Here is a 20,441-nt window from a genome sequence, read left to right on the forward strand (position 1 = left end):
AAGTAGTGAACTATCAACCTTAAGAATCAAGGTAATGAATGATGAGTTACATCCTCCGGGGATGTGACCTTTACGGTGAAAATCATCAATAAAAGCACTAATAAGAGTTTGCAAAGGGTAATGGTGTAATCGGTTCTTCTCTCGGTTCCTTATCGGTACATTTTGGCACTTCGGTTACCATATACCATCTTTTCTGGCACAACACAACAAATAGCATCAATTATATATACCACCTCTATGGAGTCGATGCTTGTAAACGTTGGAAGCGTGCTTTGTGACCGTTTTTTATCGGTTGCAGTGCCAATAAAGTTTTCCCCTGAAACTTAATTTATAATTTGGAGTTATGGATTTGAGGCTAATATTGTGTTTTTCTTGTCGGAACCAATTTGCCAATATTCCTCAACGTACACCCTTACTCTTCTGAAGAGGTTTAAGACCCCTTTCTATTTTTCCAGCGAACCTTGTTTTCTCTATTTAGAAGGTTTCAATGTTGTTGTTTTTGGGGGTTCACATCTCCTTTTTGTGTGTGTGTGTGGGGGGGGGGGGGGGGGGGGTGACAAACATGATATCTCCGACTTTCGAATTTTCGACTTTTGAGCCCAAATTTGTTTACAAAAATATATTCTAGTTTTACATAATCCAGTAATGTTTTTATTTTCCGGTTTGAAGCTTTTAGCACCACACTTTGGCTTCTGGTAAATTTTATTGTGTATAGTATGGCGTTGTGATTGGTCGATTTTGTATGCCGAAACTTGTCAATTGGCATGTTTTGACACTATACCATTGTCCTAAACCTCCCAATACCGTTTTATGATTTGTAATGTGATTTTGGTTTTCATTATTGTTATGTTTTCGTCACATTTAAGTATTGAACCCAATGCGACTTGACATAGAGAATTGTCAATTGAAATATTGGCTTTTCACAAAATGTCTTTAAAATGCATCAATCAGAAATAAGTAAATAACAAATTATCTTAAGTTGGTTGGTTTTCTCCTACCCATGTGCTAACAGATTTTAGGCCATTAATTGTTGTAGATTTTTGAAATGGAAGTAGTCATAGATACCTATACTAATTTACATTTGCTTTTTATTTTTTTCACTTAAGTCGCTACCATAGCATCAAATCAAATATAAATATGTTTACTGTTTCATCTAATTTCAATGATAAAAATTTATAGAAAGGATAAAATAAAAAAATTATTTAAATAGCTTAACAAATAAGATGTTCTTTTATATTATTAAAAACAAAGTTAAATTGTTTAGATCAAATATACATGCCTAATCCAGTGGGCAGGGATATCTTCTAAATCCACCATGTGGGTCCCGAGGTGAGTTTACCCAAGGTCTCAAGTTCGAGTCTTGGGGTTCTCATCTTAAAGGTATTTTTCATGAGGAGGGGGTTGGAGGTCCAAAAATTCTCTGGTTAAACATGTCTCCAACACATCTGAATCGAAACTCACTTTGCCAAAAAAATAAAAAAAATAATAAATCTCGAAAACAAGTTTTCAAGTTTTATCATAACCATCTTAAAATATATAGACTCGGATGCAAGTAACATAATGACAATCGAAATATTATGTAACCGATTTTTGATTATTTTTCTGACTACTTTTAATATATTCATTTTTAAGGTTCATCAAACATTTTGAAAGAACTCAAGATACCTGGTGAGTAAAGATGTGTTTGATTGATAGATACGGAATGATTGAATGAGGAAATGAGTTTGTTTAACATTTAGATCCATGAACAATGTAAGGGTTCGACAAGCTTAAACAACGTAATTATGGTGATGTTTTAGTGTTCATGGGAGGGAAGGAACAATTACTACAAGTCTTTGAAGATTGCCGTCATGAAATATCAATATGAAGCCCACGAATTTTTATGATACGAGTATAAAAGTAGAACAAAGCATTGCATGATTTATTGAAAAAATTGGTGTACACATGATATAACATAAGCCTTTGTACATGTTTTTTTTCTTGCAAATTTTACGGATAGTTTTGTGAATAAAGTTTACTTTTAATTTTTTAATGGGATACTTGCATGTATAACCATGGCGATTCCTAACTTCCAAAATGGAGCAAGGCACTTTGGTTGTAATTTTTATACGAGTAATCTCTACTACCTAATAAAAGAAATTATCCCTCCCTTTAATAAATTTCCTCTGTCTTTAAAATTACTTATTTATCCTTGGACTTACCTTTTTTGTTTTTGTTTTTTTTATAAATATTTCGCTATTAATGAGAAAGACATTACTAATGGTCAACATCCTCACATGCCACAACAAATTGACCATTAAATTTATTCCTTCAATTTCTACGCCTACGTACAGAATATAATATATTTGTTTTACACTTTACTTTGTACCTTTTAGTTAGTCTTCATAATCATTTTGATTACGTAATAATAATCTATATTACCTAATAAAGTAAATCCATCCCTATTAATTATTTATGTCTTTGAAATATCTTATTTACCCTAAAATCAGGCATGCTTTAACCACTGTCCCTTTTTTGTAACCCACAATTTTGTTAACGCTGATATGTAAATTACTACCATCAATCGCTGTTACTTCCACCCACCCCGCTGCATCGTGATGATATGGAAATTACTAATTCTAACTTATTTTAGATATTTAATCAAATGTTTAATATTACTTTCTCTTTTCAAATAAATAAATAAATATCTGTAACAAAACGTCTCCTTATATGCGCCACCTCTCCAAAAACCAGACCCTGTAAAACACACACTCTTTTCAACACTTCTCTCTCTTCTCTCTTAACAAAAAGAAAAAGTAAATACAAAAAAAATAATAAAAACCATTTATGTTTCATGTGTGATCGATACATGTTTAACGTGATTGAGCCGATACGCTCTCTTTAATCAACCTTTTTTTATTTCTTTTTTTATATATAAAGTCAACATGCACAAAACCCAGTTGATGATCATTCCATTTTTATTAAAATTCAGTTAAAATACATAAACATTCTCTCTTCACATTATTATTCAAGATTAAAAGCTATTCACTTTATTATTCATAATTCAAAATATTTAGAAATAGAAAATGAAGAATAATGAAGAACAGTCTCGATCTCTGTTTGGAATTTCATTATCTGACAGACCAAAATGGCAGCAATTTCTCATTTGTTCTTCTGGTTTTTTCTTTGGATATCTTGTTAATGGTGTTTGTGAGGTAATTTTTTCTGTAAACCCCTGTTTTTTAGGGCTTTTCTTATTTAATGTAAAAATCTTGTCTTTTTTAGCTAGTTGTGTTTGTTATGTTATAATTTCATAAACCCATCATTCATTTGACATTTTTCAGGAATTGAGTATATATATATGTATGTATGTATGTGTGTTATTGGGTGTTTCTTGAAAAACCCATATCTGATTTGATGATAGTTTCGAAGAATTTGATGTTTCTGGAAAGACCCATAATTGATTAAATTGTAATTTCTATAAAATTTGTGTTTTTTTTTTAAATTGTAAAATATTAGAGAAATTAATAATAACTTTAAGGGGGTTTAGATTGTTCTTTGATGGCTTTGCATGCAATAGTTTAACTGTTTAAAGCAATTAGTCTGTAGAAATTGGGATTATTATCTGGCTTTGCTGACTCTTTCTTTTATCTTAATTTTATTTGTTATTCCTAATTGTGTGCCTATTTTTTAGTAAATAAAAAATGTCAAAGACTTGATAGATTATTGCCTGATTTTTTTGGTGTATCTAAAATGGGTCCTACTCAAGTTAACAGAATAGTTCTTATCTCAATTTGGTACCAAAGAATATATACAATCCGTGCATAAGGTTTGTTATTTGAGTCTTTGAGAGTTTTTATGATATCATCATCTTTCTTTTATTTTATTTTTTAATTTTATTATATATATATTTTTTATTTTATAGTTTTTATATTATATTAATATATTAATATTAATGACTTTCAGTTTTCCAAATACTAATCGTATAATTAATTTTAAGCCACTAATTTCTAATGTCATGTGCATTTTTGGATGCAGTCTAAAGTTATTCTACATGTATAAAGTAATCTTTGCACAATGTTTAATTTGTTTGGTAGCAGGTTCGGTATGAATCGGTTAAATGTACAAGTTATACTGCTTGGAGTACAAGTTGTTATAATGTTGTATAGGATAATAAGTTTTGTTTTTTTGGTGATGATTCTTATTTAAAAAACGTTGTTTAAAGAATACTAGTGTTGAAAGCAACAATGCTGTAAGCGGAATCAGTTGCGTTGTTTTAGCATTGGTGAATATATGAAAGGCTAAATATGATCTTTTTGTGGTGAATTTGTAGTAAATTAGTTACAACATGTTGTTTAACTTTTTTAAACTGGTCAACTAGTTTGATTTTTTGCATGCCAAGAGAATGTTGATTTTTGTTGGTAAGCAACATTTATTTTTTTGATGTTCCTGTTGTGTGAATGTGTGATGGCACCACCTAAATATATATAGATTAATGGAAGTTAGTTATCTGCATTTACATTGAATAGTTATTGTTAGTTTCGAAGTTCAAAGTTATATCATTTGACCAGGAAAAAGTCAAAACAGTGCTGTTGTTTTTTAGGAGTAATGCATTGTTCATTTCATAGATGTTGATTAATGTTAACAAGAAACTTTTGTTCTGTTTCAGGAATATGTATATAATAGGCTTAAATTCAGGTCTGTTTTTCATCCATTCTTACCTGTTTTTCATCCATTCTTAAGTGCATACTTTGTATTCACTATGTTATAATTCTGCTTGATAGTATTGTCATTTTTTAATTTTTTGTAGTTATGGCTGGTATTTTACCTTCATACAAGGATGGGTTTACATTGCATTGATTTACCTGCAAGGTTTCACCACCAAGCAAATGGTGAATCCGTGGAAAACGTATGTCAAGCTCTCGGCAGTACTCATGGGTTCTCATGGGCTTACCAAAGGGTCTTTGGCTTTCCTTAATTACCCTGCTCAACTTATGTTTAAATCCACCAAGGTAAATCTTTATATTCTTGGTTCACTGCTTGGTTGTACTCCTGCGCAGTTCCATTGCAATATTTATATTTTGCTGTATCATGTCACCCCAAACATTGCATCTTGGATAAAGTCTGGATCTTGATCTCAAAGCTGTAACTCATGACACAAAGTTTAGATCTGGATTTGTTCAATGAAATGCTCGCTTAATTATTGACACCATTAAAATTGTTTATTGTATTCAAGAATCGGATATCTTGATTTTGTCCTTGCATTGTTTACTTGTATTTTTACAACCCTGAATGTTGTGTGTTGGATCATATAGTCTCTCACTATATGTCACAGTGGTTGAATTCTTTTATCTTAACTTTGTAAGGTTCTTCCGGTGATGGTCATGGGAGCGTTTATTCCTGGTTTAAGAAGAAAATACCCTCCCCATGAATACGTTTCCGCATTGCTTTTGGTAGTGGGTCTAATACTATTCACTCTTGCGGATGCAAATACCTCCCCAAATTTTAGCATTCTCGGTGTTGTGATGGTTTCTGGTGCTCTTATCATGGATTCATTTCTAGGAAACTTTCAAGAAGCTATCTTTACCATGAATCCCGATACAACACAGGTGATTTGCACGTTACTTAATCTATTTCGTGTTCCCAGAATTGTGAATAAGCGGGCTTTTTCTTGTTTATTGTTGTATAAAAATCTTTGATGTCTTGTGCAGATGGAGATGCTATTTTGCTCAACTGTAGTGGGTTTGCCTTTTTTGATTCCTCCAATGCTTTTGACAGGGGAATTATTCAAAGCATGGAGTTCATGTTGGCAGGTGAACTTTCTTTTGCCTTTCTAGTCAATCTTAGCTTTTGCAAGTTCGAAATTGACACGAGTTTTGTATACTAATATATTTGGTATTTTCTCGTGGTAATGTTAGTATTGCTAAATGTCGTTATTGTATGTCAAATTTGCAACTACGCTACTTATTAGTTTGACCTAAAAGGTCAAGCATGCAAACATGATAGTTTGTTTCTTTATTGCCTCAAAACATGATTTTTAGGCATTTGACTTAGGTTAATTTATCATTTTTCCTTTTTATTGCCATAACTCATAAGTGTTGCAATGTTTATGGCAGTTGTCAAACAATTATATTGTTTATTTTGAATATCTATAAAACTATAGTTTGACCAAAAAATTCGATCCTATCAGCTTTCAGGTTTAATAATGTACGATTACTTTTTTACAAGTATTGGCACTTCTTTTTTACAAGTACTGAGAGGATGATAACATCAAAAATACCTTGATTAGTTGAATCCAAAAACTATAAGTTTTGGCACTTTGACCCGTGTGAGTCAATTATGTTACCTTTCAAAATCAAGATGATATGAGTTGACGCTGATTTTACCCTTTAAATTTAATATTGATGCTTCAAGATTTCATTGTTGTTATCTATAAGTTCTGGGTTGTGGTGCAGCATCCTTACGTCTATGGTGTACTAGTCTTTGAAGCAATGGCAACATTTATCGGTCAAGTCTCTGTACTTTCACTCATTGCCATATTTGGAGCTGCCACTACCGCAATGGTACATATTCCTTGCACCCTTTTTTATAAATCTTGAACTTTTTGAAGTTTCAATTAATGCCTGTCACACATTTCACCGTTTTGGACATAAATTGTGGTACATAGAAGACTGGAAGTATGGTTGTATATCACGTCATCATTATTGAATGATCATGCATCATCTTTTGTACAATCTGCTTCTAAACTCTTAATGATGGTTGACAGATAACAACGGCCAGAAAGGCGGTCACATTGCTGCTATCTTATTTGATCTTTACAAAGCCATTAACGGAGCAACATGGGACTGGTTTGATTTTGATAGCAATGGGAATCGTGTTGAAGATGATACCAGAGAACAAACCAGCTCCAAGAAAAGTTCAGAAAATGAAAGAATTGCCTTTGGGCAAAGATGAAAACCAAAGAAATGAAGAGGAAGAAGAAAAGAGACCTTTGGTTTGATCATTATATAATTATTTACTTGGTTTTGGTGTCTAGGAAAGTTATATTCAGTTTGCTGCCTTGCTTTGAGGTAGTTTGTGGGCATGAACTATAATTTTAGGTTTTCTTTGGTAAATTCAACTTACAAATGTCCACAACAATAAATCCATATATAGTTATTCTTCTACAATCTTTTCATTTGTTTCATTAAAATTAGCAAATTTATAAAAGAAATATAGATTTTGATTGGTGATTTGTATTTAATGGAGAAAGTTTGATACAGGCTATTGAACACATTGCTGTTTCTTTTGTTCACTTAGGTGTCATAATGGTCAGGTTTTTTGATGTCCTGATTTTTGTTGAATTCACTATGAGCGGATCAAGATAGCTATCCATATCTGAAACGGTAAAAAAAAGGTGGTAGACGCTTCTCATCTAAATTTCGCTATCATAAGATCTTTTTATAGTCTTGAATTCTTATTAAATTTTTGGGTTTTTTTTTTTACAAGTACCGTGACAATCTTGAGTATAAATTAGACATTTTGACAGGTTTCATATACCATATCATTATACGGCAATGCCAGAAATAAAGAATATAACACTTTAAAGATTTGACATCTTACATGATTTATGAAAAAGATCAAATAAGCTGAATAACAAAATATAGGCAGAACATGGGTCGTTTGAAGTTCCTATTTATAGGAAGAGATTCCACAAAAAAGGTTCAATCATGTAAAGATACTAGAGTTGATGTACAACCTACAAAACTCCATGCCAATTTATTGATAATGACATTTGATCCAGATAGTTACATATACTGCCGAGTGCAAACTGCACATCAGCCTTGGTACGACAAAACAAGCAACTTAATGCATTTGAATCCCGGTAACTTTGAATCATTGAGCATCTTACAAAATCATGGTCCTAGAAAGTGATGAACCAATAATCAGTTTACATGGACTGACTTTCGAGATCAAGTCTTTAATTTAGTAGTTAGAAATCCGGTGAAATTAGTTTCCCCTGCTGTGAATTAATTGCCTTCGCTTAAAGCTAATTGCAACGCATGTTCTGCTTCTTTCAGGAACTGTCGCGTGAGTTGCTTTTGACCTCGCCTGTACACTATGCTTGCCCATTTGTTTCTACTCAGTTCTTGCTTCTTATCAATGCTATTGCTTCAATTAGGAATACCAAAAAAATAATGTTAGAAAAGGCACATTTGGAGGTCTTTTAGTACACAACATATGCAAAGTACATGGGAAATATGCTAAGTAACCTTCAAAGATATTCCATGAATTCTGACTTAAACAATACATAGAATCGGTTAAATCTTTAGCCATGTTTGGCCTGTCTAGAAATATACACTATTGACTTTGTGCTCTCAGTATTAAAAAGTTGAATACAATATGCAAAAAAGCCAGAAAGAAATGTAACTTCTAAGCAAAATGATAGACTTAAGTGGCAGGCAAGCTCGCATAAGCCGCCCACATGAAGAATACACTTTTCTGCCTTCAGAAGATTCAAAACATTTTTCTTACAAAATCAATTTTGACAAAATATTAATTAGATATTTGTACACAAATGCTCTTTAAACTAATATATTTTACATAGATAATTAATGCTTAATCCTTTCTTAGAAAGTAAATTATTCTAGTCAAATAAAAGTCAAAAGTCAAGCATAAACTCTTTTGGATCTGGACATACCTTTTGGTATCTTCAGTTGTTTTACAGTAAGCATACTTTTCAAGTAGTTGAGTGTCCGAATCTTCAGTTCCCGAACCCTCTTCAAGATCCATCATCCTTCAAATTTCAAGAAACCACAATAATCATTTTCAAATGTTTTAATAAGACAATAAGGATCGATTGGGTATCTTGTGTAAGAGTTACTGATAGTAGTGGTAGAACCAGGATTTTTGGGCTATCACAGATACTCTATTTTATTTTTTGAATTACAAAACTTGTTGTAGAGTATGCATGGCTTCCATGTATGTTCACCGTGCAAGTAGCTAATGGATCATGCGGGTAGAATACCTCGTATTAAGAAGATCAACAAGCAATTGTAGGGCGCCTGAATCCCCACAAGCTTCCCATATAGCTGCACGAACTTCTAAATCTGATGGTTGTCTTTCCCCATCTGAATCAACAAGCTTTAAACACAAATGTAGGTTATCCAAAAAATCACAAAAACGATGTCCAACCAAAGAAGCATATACAATAACAAGCGTGCGAATAGGTGTTCACCCCTTGGAGCAATGATGTAACCACGAATATCTCATCTTCCCGCATGGCTATTGTCCTCAAGCAGGTCAGGAACTCTTCAGGAAAAACGAGCTTCTTCAAGTAAGATGGTGTCTTGCGTTGACCACTCCAACTATAGTCAGGAACTCCAGTCCCTTCACCTTTATCATCGGTTTCTTCTTTATTTGAGAAGAACCCACGATCAAGTAAACTCTTTGATAAAAGACACCTCATTTCAGCTTTCTGATCAATAATAGCATTAACATCATTAGTTAAACCACATTACTATGGCATTAACATCCCATAAAATCTGCATAGATTTAAGACACAAAGTTCTTGAAGTGTTTGTCTATTAATTAAATGTCTATAACATGTGCCCTTTACTAATGTCAAACTACATGAACTACTCATGATGATGATAATAGGCTAGCATTTGTAATGATAAATATTACTGACATGTGCTCCCAGAAGTTGTAGTTTGGTTTCCGACGATGGTACATCCTTAATAGCTTCTGCCGGATAGTGAATCTGCAAAAGAGTAACATGCTACAGTGAGTTTACCATATTGCCTCGAGAATGAACAGAATTTCAATTCAATGACATTAAGGACCAAGAACAAAACTCATATAATATAGTTCAGAATAACAAGAAACAAGAAAACTTTACCATGATATAATCATCCGGATTATTATCAGTGACAAACCCGTATAGGTATAGAAGTTCCTGAAATGATAAACAACGGCAAGATTGTAAATAGAAAAAAGTGTGTGCACTTTCATTGTAAAAGTCCATTTGAACAAATATGCGTCGCAACTTGCAAGAAGAAAAATGATTTTATTTGAGAAGTCAAAGAATTATAATGATGGAGATTACTGTACCTCATTTCCTTTGTTACCATAGCTAATTGATATCTCTTCTCCAATTTGATGATGAGCTTCTTCAACTAATTTATCGTTAAGGGTAAACAGTGCATCAATGTATAATAGACTATTGATTAATATTTTATAATAAAAAGAACAAATACTTTACTTGAACCCCATGGAAATTACAACACTTAAAACATTTCCTTTTGCGAAAAAAGTCCAACAAAATCACAAGATGTCTTTACTTGTTATTATTGAAAATATTATAGGAACTTGAAAAATAGTCAAGGATGAAATTGTGTGTTTACAGTTTACATCAAGTCATCAAACATCACAATTTCATGGATAAGATGGGATATGAAGATATCAATGCGGGGATAAGAGTCTACCAGAAAGAAGATACATGGACAAAGGAACACCGGTTGCTGCTCCTGTTCCATCAACTTCCCATGTTGCTGCAGCCTTCAAATCTGCAACATAATATTAACACGTATTCTAATAAAATTAATGATATATACAAAAATTCTGCTTTTATATCGAAAATAACAGTTAAAGATAACTGGAGTACCGTGGTTGCAAAAGTCAATGCCAGGGACAAGACCTTCGACCCAAACAGTCTCTTCTTGTACCAAATATGAATTGACCCCATCAGCATTACTTTCAACCTCGTTTTCTGTAATGGAGAAAAAATGCAATATATGGAATTGTAGTAGGGGGAAAAAAGAATTCAGTCAAAAAAACCTAAGTAGGAAAGTAATCTCAATTTTCTCATTATTGAGATCTTAGGTGGATGGACACATATAATAAGAGCTCACTTTTGCCATTATCACCATCCATATAATTTTGTTGTTCTTCTTGAACTTGAGGGAATACAGAGGCGCGAGGAAGAGGTATACTCAGAGCACGGGTCCAAAATATTGAATTAGCCCTATAACAAAAATTTTGTTGGAAACTAATTACATTCTTGACGCAAAATAGAAACTAACATTATAGCTTTTAGAGAGATATGCATACCAGAGAAAGTCATTGAAAGAAACTTCACTACAGGACAGAAAAAAGATATTTGACATTAGTTTATGTACAAGATCACAATTAGTTGCTCATAAGATTGGCACAGAAATAAAGATTTAAAAATCATATATTTACATTAAAACTAAAAGCCGATGTGCACCTTTGTAAGTCACCATCAAGAACCAAAAGCTTCTTCACTAAGTTTTTCACTTTCTCATCATACAATGACCGCAAACTTTTCTTCTGCAACAGAATCCCGTTAAGAAACTTAATGAGAACCCCAAAACTTTATATATTTTTATTTGAATAAATCACACCTGCAATTCAGTTGCCTTAAACAATGTGGTTCCTTTTAGCTCCAAAAGCTCATCATCGGAGAACCAAAGTGGACTTCCGAAAGAAGTGGGAAGTATATCAAGGTACCTATCATTCCCATTTTTCTTCAGTTACAAAAAGCAGTACAGAAATGAAATATAAATAGCACTAATCAAAGTTCAGTTACATACGGTTTCCATGAAGAGTTCTTTCTTTTATACTCAAAAGTAAGAAACAACAATATCAATAATCTATCGTCCACATCTCCATCCTCATACATCGCAGAGCATTCGGGTCCAAGTATTGGATCTTGTAAGACCCTCATTGGAGTTATAGCCAAATTAAGAGGAACCACCAGCGGAATCCCTGAAATAAATTCTTGATAAGAAACCATTGATCTCCAAAGAAAGTCTATTACTCTATTATGACGCTATTATTTATATAGTTGAATTTATATATAAAATTTCATCATCATATAATTGTATAGCTTCTTCACACATTTCCCCAAGAAGGCAAGAACTACTGTTTTCTGGTGACCAATACTCAAAACAATGATTGGGCATTTGGATGTGCATTTTCAAAGTGATCACGGCGACATTTACTAGCCAACATAATATTTAATTGGTAATAATGAAGAGATTAAGTTTAAGATTTTCCTAAACATAACTCCTAGGGTAAATGGTTAGACGGGGGAGGTTTGAGGTTACTCGAAAGGGCTAGTTTTTGACTCAGTATCATGCACACAGCCTCACTGGGGTATACAAATGATCATTTCCATACCCTTTGGAAACCTCCAAAAAATTACCTTTAGCGGTTTGTACCGCGACATGATTACACCCGACCACTATCCTTTAGGGGTGGTTACTTTTTACGTACATTCCTTATATGCTGTGTTTGAACATACAAACGTAGCCCCAAGGGCCATGTTCTCAAAAGCCTTAGATTTGATAAAAGTCTGTAGATTTGTATTTAGCAACTAGAAGTCTCACTTATGTTGCATAAACTCCTTAAAATCAAATTTTACGAAGACTGATCATCTCTTGTTACATACATCAACACCCTTAAAGTATCTATTTTTCTTATGTTAAACAAGCACATTAAACTTTTGTACTCGTGTATCTTAACATTTTGTATATCATAAAAACTTCACTAAAAACATATATTAGATGCATAAAGTTTGAAACTTTTTACCATCAGCAACACCATGAGATGAATATACACCAAGCCCTTTATTGAAATCACTGTACTTGATGTTACAGCCTCGCAATTCCACTCCATTTAACTGGGGTTTCCATATAAAATTCAAACTTTATTATGCAAGATATAACATCAGATGAACATGATTAATAACAATATACATATACAAACATATGTATATGTATATAACAAGATTTAGAATATCGAGGGGGTTTACCTTTAACCATTCAAGAAAAAGCTGAAGCTTCGTTTCTTCATAGCTTCCCATGGCTGCAAAAAAATTGAGTGTCTATTTTAATTTTTGTGTTTTGGGGTTTTAGTTTTTTCGGTAAATTACATTTTTCCCCCCGAATTTGACATGTTTACTTTCAGATACTAAACTCAAAAATTATAAAAAAAAATATATATTAAGTTTGTCACTTTTTTCCCTATGGTCATCGCGTCCAAAGTAGTTAATTTTGCTTCGTTAAGTTGCTCACGTACAAAACTTCATTTTAACGGCCATTTAATAAAGCAGTTAAATGTTCTCGCATGTCTTACACATAAGAGCAAATTTGTTATTTCAGAGTTAAATGATTTTGTTTAATGATAACTTTAGAGGATGTTAATAACATATTAAATAATTATAGATTCCAGCACCATGAACTTTTGATTAAAAAAAAAGTATACCATTTTATACACGATAATATCATTAACAAAAATTTTCTTAATAATAAAATTAAAATTAATAACAAACATACAAATATACGACATAATAATCTATAATCAAAATACAAGATGCAAAATATCTCAACAAATCCATACCTGGAACTTAAAATCCAACAAAAAAAATTTATTTATTTATTTAAAATACAAGCAATGGATATGCTAGCATCTCTGTTTGATTGAAATGATCGGGAGACAAAGGTCGACTGGAGAGTCGTTTCAAACAAATATAAACAACTTAAATTAAGCTAACGCATCTGTCTACCTATCACTAGCAGCTATTGAAATAAAATTTTATTTTATGTAGTATATTTCTACAACACTTTTTAGTCATACACAACAAACGTATAATTTACTGCACAAATATATAGCCAAAACCTTCTCATATCTAAATCAAATGTATGTATTTTTGGTCTCACGATACCTTTTTTTGACATGTTATATTTTTTTTCAAATTATTTTTAGTTTTCCTTAATTTTCTATTTCTTTTTTTATTTACTATTAACTCGCAAATAATTTTTTATATACGTTTTCTTTCCCTTTCGTTTCTTTTGTTACCATTTAAAAGTCAAGAATGCTAAAAGATTATTCTAATACACTTGGGTCTATTATTACATAGGCGGAACTACTTATAAAGGAGGGTAGTCGGATATACGAGCCCGCTAAATTCGTGTAGTAAAATTTATCTAAAAAACGATGTATTTTTTATTGGTACTACAGGTCAAAAAATATAGAATATCGATCAATGTAACTAATTTTAAACTTTTAAAAAAGTTTATTAAAAATATACCTTATAAAGAAGTATTTGTGCCAATAAGAGTTAATTGCATTGTTGATCCCTGTGGTTTGCATGTTTTGATAGGTACATGATCTTTTTAGGTTTCATTGCATTTTTGGTCCCTATTTCAAAATCCTTTTGCAAATTTGGTACAAATTAACGGTGGTTGTTAAATGAAGTCGTTAAGCGTTGTTAGAAATAAAAATGGTGTTTAATTGTAAATTTCTAAAAGTGTAAGGGGTATTTGTGTTAATAGTGTAGTCAAAAAGTTTGTCCTATTAACACACTTTATTCTTTTTATTGTTTTCATATCTATTTCTTTTTTTTTTTTTTTAAAAGAAGAAAAAGAATTTTTTTCTGCAAACTTCTTTCTTCGATTATGTTTTCGCGATTTGTCAAATTGATCTAAAAAACGTCAGGTTTTGTTCACGATCCGATTCCGGTCATATTCATATTTTAAGTTTTAAGATTCATCGAGATTCGTTGACAATTACTTTTTCGACAAATTTTCGGAAAAAGCTTTTTGGCAAAATAATAGGCTAAGGTTTGTGCGGAATGCAAACTTGAGCATTTTGGTATCGGTTACGTGTTTTAGTTTGTAAAAACAAAGGAGAAATCGCAAATTAAGTTTTCCATGGTTCCTGAGGTTCATTTTGGTTAGGATTTTTGCGCGGTCAGTGTTATAAATATCGGATTTAGCGGCTGATATATCGACAATATATCAGTTATCGGCCCTTCACCGATAAGAAAAATGACTTATCGGGCAATTTATCGTTTTGGTCAAATTTCGGTCAAACTCGGCACTTATCGGGCAATATCGGCACTTATCGGTCAATATCGGTAAAAAAAAAATTTGACCACTCTTTTTTGTTTTTATAAAAAACAAGGGTTTTTATCAAATATTAGGGTTTATTACTTTCTTTAATTCAATTTTCTCTAGCTAATTTAAATTAATTCTTTAATTTTTGAGTTAATCTTTAATAATCTTTTAATTTCTAGTTGTAAATTGTAATTACTTTCTTTACTACTGTTTTTCCGTTTGAATATAGTCTATAAATACTTAAATTTCGAAACTTTAATTGTAACTATTTTCTTTTCTACAGTTTTATATTCTAATTATTGATTATTGATGTATTGCATTACAAATTGTATATATTGTTAGTATATATATAAATTTAGATAAATTCTTTTACATTTTAGGGTATCCAATATATCCTATTTATCGCTTATCTGGGGTCGGCCGATAATAAACCGATAACCGATATTTAAAACCTTGTGCGCGGTGGAATTCTGAGTTGATTAGTACCAGTTTCGAGTTTGGTTAAACTTTTTGACCAACACTATTAAGATAAATACCCGATATACTTTTGGAAATTTACAATTAAACATCATTTTCAAGTCTAACAGCACTTAACAGTTTCATTTAACAACCACCGTTAATTTGTACCAAATTTGCAAAAGATTCCGAAATAGGTACCAAAAAAGCAATGAAACCTGTAAAGGTCATGAACCTGCAAAAACATACAAACCACAGGGACCAAAAATCAATTAACTCTGCAAATAAATATGTAAAGAATTCGAATAAAAGTGCCAAAAACTATTAAAACCTGCCAAAAATCGTAACAATCTAAGCGTTATCGTTACTTTACATCGATACAATGTTAACGAAAAAAATTTGTGCTATAGGCTTCCCCACCCCCATTCTTCTTGTTTACTCAATAGTTCTGTAAAGTGCAATTCGATTGACGCCTCAATTGCGGCTATAATTCTTTTGTTTTTGAATTCATAATGATGAATATCACTACTACTAATTCTTTTGTTCTTTTCATAAGATGGTGTTGTTCCATATTCGGATGAATAATTCGATTGGCTGCTTGGATCAACAATATTGATATTATTATTGTTATTCGCCGTATGTTGATGATCTCCAAAGGGAGCTTCAAGTTGGCGAAAAAATCGATAGTGTTTACCATCATTTTTGCCAACTTTGCCTTATTTAGTCTTCTTATAATACTTGTATAAATTTTCAAACTTCTCTTTGCATTTTCTTCGATTATTATATGTTAATTAGCCGCATCTGATGTATAACGTGCATTAATGTTTTTCTAGTTATTGAAATTGCAATGTTAAAAGGATGAGGAAAACGAACATCTAATATCTCCAAAGTGGTATCAGAGCAATGTTACAAAAATTGGTTTTTGCGAGACTGATATATATATCGCACGTACGTACCAAAGAATCTGAATAGTAATATGGTATTACTAATATGAACGTTTACAATGAATTATTAATTGGAAAACCTCAAATACTTACTAGCTACTTAATAATACATATAATTTACAATCTTTTGTCCTAACGTCAAATACAATGACGCAATTACTATAAGGTCACAAGGCCCGTACTATCTAATCAAAGGCCATTTGACATTCCTTAATTCTCATCGATATGATGTTTGTGGATTCATGAATACTAGTAGTCTAGTACTATTTATCCAATGCAATTACTTCAAAGGAGAGTACGTTGGATCTAAAGTTCTAAATGTTAAGAAGAAGATCTATTGATAACTCGTCTAACAAATCATTAAGCATGATTTCCTCGATTTCAATGGCAATATCTCGTTGCTCTTGTTCGAAATCTCTCCAATTCTCGTTCTTTTCCATTCCTTGAATACACACTTGTCTAGTACCCTCCAATGCCCACTCCAAAGATCCGTCATGATCTTCGCCTTTAACCCAAGATTTTGCCATCCTCAAAATCTTTGATTCAATTTCGCGGCTATTGCTTTTCGTTTCTTTGGATGTGATCAATTCATCCCTAAAGAAATCTAGTAGCATACAATCCATGTTTATGTCCCATTCCTTACTACCAGAGCTTGTAGTTGTTAATTTGAAGACATGATCTATTAATTGGATTGCCTTTTCTTCGATTTGAAATGATTCGATATCATCATTTAATTCGTACTTATCATTATTCTCTAAAAAATGATCTTCTTCATCCCCAATGAGATTCTCAAAGTCTTGAATTCGTTGCTTTAGCATTATGTTTCGTCCTAGGAATTAACAAAAAAAAAAAATCATTGGTCAATTCAATTTCTATAAGGAACTAATAAAAACTCCTAATCAACAATATATATACGTTTTAAGAAAATAATTAGAAATGGATATATATGGAATGAAAAACATATATACTTTGCATATTGACAAGGCTTTGATGAAATGAAGAAAATGTTTCTTCATGTTGTTGTGTAAAATCAAGGACCGAAATTGGACTAAATTGTTCTTCTTCTTCGTGTACAATACGATCCTGTATACAAATGATATAATTAGGCCATCAAAGAAGAATCGAATTAAACACATAAATATGTTAAGAAGTTGTATATATACCTTTGGATGAGCTAACTTGGTGATGTTGTTATGGGCGTTTTCGGCACAACCAACATTAACATGGAAATGTTTCTTACAACTAGTGACCTCATCATCAACAACAACATCACTAGAAGAAATCAATCCGCGACACCATACAGGGGAATCACCGACTGTAAAATCACTACTCCAGCTACTATTCGGCGACGAACCACTGGACGTTGTGCTTATAATACTAGTACATTTAGGAGACATTATTGATGGTGGTAGAGGAACATTATTATTGTTATCTATTAGTAATATTGGTTCGTTTAGATCACGAAATGATTTCCAGCGTAGGATATCCTTGACAGTCACCGAAGTTGTTCTGGACATTGAAGGCTCAGCTGCAGGACAACGAGAGGAAGACGATTTGTTTAATTTGTTGGAGAAACGACGAGAAAAGGCGTGGATAAAGACGGAGATTTTGGATTTGGGACGACGAGGGAAGGGGAGGTTTTGGTCTTCAAGGAAGTCTATGAGCCTCCGAGGCTGAATCATACTAATTATAGATGATTCTGATTGTGGTTCCATGAATTTCTCTATGTGTTTCTAGTGTTATTGTAATGATGGGGTGATCGAGGTATTATTTATGAATCCAGATGAGGATCGGATGACAAATTGACAATATATGATCGGATTAATTATATATATACACACACATCTTTCATTAATTGGGGTGTGAAGGTGTAATGAAGCAACCAATGAGACGACAAATTTATATCCAGTGAGGCAAATATTCAACTGACTTATTGTTGACTCATTATTATAAGTTCGCTATAATAATAATAATACGAGTAATAATCATGTTGAGTTTTTTTCCTTTAACCAACTAGAACAATCAATATATTGTACGCGACACGCCAATGTTTAAAGATAAGCACATATTGGCCCAATTTAAACGTACAAAACTCCCAGCCCACTTAATTTCATGTCCCGGGGAAAACCTTTCCACCCACCCAAAAATCTTGGTCACCCTTGGGATCGAGCCCTGGCCAAAAACCCTGTCAATCTTTTTTCATTGAGCATTATATCAATGAACAGATAATGTTGATGACAAGACTTATACCCAAAGTCAACACCTTAATTCTGTAGATAATTAGGTGGTTAATTAACCAACTAGAATTAATATCATCAAGATTGTAAGATGTTGCATAAAATTCTCTAGTCATTTTGAAGAAATTATTTTTATCATTTATCTCAAAATATATAGAGGTCCTTGAATTAACTTATCAAGAGAGCTACAAGTTTATGAATTCTAGAGTATTTATCAAAAAACTCGTATGCTATAGACAATAACCAATAAATTCAATTTTTATTTTTCAAAATACGGTGATCTTTGTTTTCCAACTAATAGTGATTAGAATCTAAGCATGCAAAATTATTTTTGTTACATTGAATTAGGCAAAAAAAAAAAAAAAAAACTCTCATTTGTAGATGTGTGAGTATGGGTGGGGGGACAAGCATTGTGCTGCCCTTTGACTCTTCAGAAACCAGACAAAAAACAGCGTTGAGTGAATACTAATTTACTCTATAGTAGAATAAGTACTAGTATATAATCATTTTCCTACACAAGACGTACGTTTTGAAGGTTATCACATTAAAGTTGTCAAACCCACGTAGATTATGAACATTGGGAAGTGATATTTTTACAAAAGAATTTTGTCTGTAAATGTATAAATTTTTATACACATAATACAACTGTATGGTGCAGGTATTATTGTAGATGGTAAAAATGTGTTATAAGAATATCATTTCTCATAAACATTTCGTGAGCTATAAATATTCGTTTTTGTTGAACAAGATGCAACATTAAATTGTCACATATATCCTAGTAATATTGGAAATGGTTCATACATTATTCTACAGGGCAATTTAGATATACTCGATCCGGTATTTGATAATTGAATTCATCCTAATTAAATTATTAAACGTCAGACAATGTATAAAACGAATCGAAGTAAACCAAGTGCCACGTAATTTGATACTATTTGAGATGACAAAAATCGAGGTTTGGATTAAAAAAATACGGATAGTGTTGATATAAATAGGGACATGGGTTAAAAGAATTGAAGGAGAAGACGCAAAGTAACTTCATTCCCATCAACTTCCAACTCATTTTCACGTGTAAGTACTTGATGCCAACTGTATATTTTAAAGCCTAATTAATTTAATTTAATTTAATTATTACATTACTAGAGAAGATGAGAGTGAAGGTTTTGACTACGTACCGGGTGAAAACGTGTACATAGTTTTTATATTGTTTTAATTACCTGAGTGTGATTATATTATTATTATACAAGCATGTATGTTTGTAGATATATAAATATTAAAATTAAACCTAATTAATTAAGTACCCCAAATAGCTCCGGTTGCTTCCTGGTATTCGGTAAGAGGGAATCATAAAGAATGAAAATGTAATAGAAAATAAAAATAGTGAAAGATAATGAATATTTGGAAAGATAATGGATTCTGTTGTTTGATACTCACAGAGAATGAATATATAAAAAAATAATTTTTTTAAATAATAGTACATTTATTACATATAACATCTTAAAAAGATTTTTTTTTTCATTCTCACCCATTCTCTACAATTTGTAAAGAATAGGGGGAATGAAATTGATTCACATTTTTCTTTCTCATTCTCTTTATTCATTCCAAACAAACAAGTGAAGTCTTTCTCATTCCTTTTCCCCCCTTCCATTCCATCATATCAAACACCCAAGTATTGACTCACTTGGGTATGCAAATATATATGTAGCCAAAATGTCATCAATTGTATGAATAATAATCAAAACCTTGTGTATCTATTTTTACATAAAGTCTTAGATATTAATTGATGGGACTTGAGCAGTTATTATTGAAGAGCAGAGCTAAAGTGCAATATAAGAAAAAACAAAATTAACTAGAATAAATTGTTACTACCTAATTAAAAAACTACAGTCAAAAAAAAGAAAAATAATTAATCCTCTTAAAAG

General features: G+C 31.9%; 3 protein-coding genes across 5 annotated transcripts; 1 reads left to right on the forward strand and 2 right to left on the reverse strand.

Moving 5' to 3' along the window:
- The first annotated feature begins 2,741 nt into the window (after positions 1-2,741).
- On the forward strand, positions 2,742-7,148 carry LOC122593240 (UDP-galactose/UDP-glucose transporter 4-like). The gene is made up of 7 exons (XM_043765625.1): positions 2,742-3,194; positions 4,649-4,677; positions 4,790-4,991; positions 5,346-5,588; positions 5,691-5,792; positions 6,435-6,542; positions 6,746-7,148. Exons 1-7 carry the CDS (start codon positions 3,066-3,068, stop codon positions 6,977-6,979), a joined length of 1,047 nt encoding a protein of 348 aa, XP_043621560.1. The 5' UTR covers positions 2,742-3,065; the 3' UTR covers positions 6,980-7,148.
- A 563-nt stretch (positions 7,149-7,711) lies between these two features.
- LOC122592571 lies at positions 7,712-12,884 on the reverse strand. 3 transcript variants are annotated; one of them, XM_043764830.1, is made up of 16 exons: positions 12,797-12,884; positions 12,574-12,664; positions 11,574-11,748; positions 11,385-11,490; positions 11,228-11,310; positions 11,071-11,097; positions 10,872-10,984; positions 10,625-10,729; positions 10,446-10,526; positions 10,072-10,136; positions 9,860-9,916; positions 9,650-9,721; positions 9,197-9,436; positions 8,987-9,102; positions 8,660-8,755; positions 7,712-8,130 (listed from the first exon to the last, which is right to left on the reverse strand). In XM_043764830.1, the coding sequence occupies exons 1-16, from the start codon at positions 12,845-12,847 to the stop codon at positions 7,989-7,991; spliced, it is 1,620 nt and encodes a 539-aa protein (XP_043620765.1). In that variant the 5' UTR covers positions 12,848-12,884; the 3' UTR covers positions 7,712-7,988. The 3 variants fall into 3 exon arrangements, 2 of the variants coding, with proteins under 2 accessions (XP_043620765.1, XP_043620764.1); XM_043764829.1 differs by having other exon boundaries at positions 8,987-9,089; positions 9,169-9,436; XR_006322739.1 differs by lacking the exon at positions 7,712-8,130 and having other exon boundaries at positions 8,987-9,089.
- Positions 12,885-16,298: 3,414 nt separating this feature from the next.
- On the reverse strand, positions 16,299-18,136 carry LOC122593283. Its single transcript, XM_043765674.1, has 3 exons — positions 17,446-18,136; positions 17,251-17,365; positions 16,299-17,111 (listed from the first exon to the last, which is right to left on the reverse strand). Exons 1-3 carry the CDS (start codon positions 17,995-17,997, stop codon positions 16,597-16,599), a joined length of 1,182 nt encoding a protein of 393 aa, XP_043621609.1. The 5' UTR covers positions 17,998-18,136; the 3' UTR covers positions 16,299-16,596.
- Between the last annotated feature and the right edge of the window lie 2,305 nt (positions 18,137-20,441).

The sequence above is a fragment of the Erigeron canadensis genome, chromosome 3 (assembly GCF_010389155.1).
Source record: "Erigeron canadensis isolate Cc75 chromosome 3, C_canadensis_v1, whole genome shotgun sequence".
Lineage (NCBI taxonomy): Eukaryota > Viridiplantae > Streptophyta > Magnoliopsida > Asterales > Asteraceae > Erigeron > Erigeron canadensis.

Bases quoted from the DNA above. Each gene is read 5' to 3' on its own strand.
- LOC122593240 (XM_043765625.1), top strand. From the start codon at position 3,066: ATGAAGAATAATGAAGAACAGTCTCGATCTCTGTTTGGAATTTCATTA. The intron at 4,678-4,789 runs GTCTGTTTTTCA...AATTTTTTGTAG, and splicing joins TATAATAGGCTTAAATTCAG to TTATGGCTGGTATTTTACCT. The intron at 5,793-6,434 runs GTGAACTTTCTT...GTTGTGGTGCAG, and splicing joins CATGGAGTTCATGTTGGCAG to CATCCTTACGTCTATGGTGT.
- LOC122592571 (XM_043764829.1), bottom strand. From the start codon at position 12,847: ATGGGAAGCTATGAAGAAACGAAGCTTCAGCTTTTTCTTGAATGGTTA. The intron at 10,527-10,624 runs GTACTCCAGTTA...ATTATGTTGCAG, and splicing joins CATTGACTTTTGCAACCACG to ATTTGAAGGCTGCAGCAACA. The intron at 8,756-8,986 runs GTATTCTACCCG...TGAAATTTGAAG, and splicing joins GTTGATCTTCTTAATACGAG to GATGATGGATCTTGAAGAGG.
- LOC122593283 (XM_043765674.1), bottom strand. From the start codon at position 17,997: ATGGAACCACAATCAGAATCATCTATAATTAGTATGATTCAGCCTCGG. The intron at 17,366-17,445 runs GTATATATACAA...ATTTGTATACAG, and splicing joins CCAAGTTAGCTCATCCAAAG to GATCGTATTGTACACGAAGA. The intron at 17,112-17,250 runs GTATATATGTTT...GTTAATTCCTAG, and splicing joins AAGCCTTGTCAATATGCAAA to GACGAAACATAATGCTAAAG.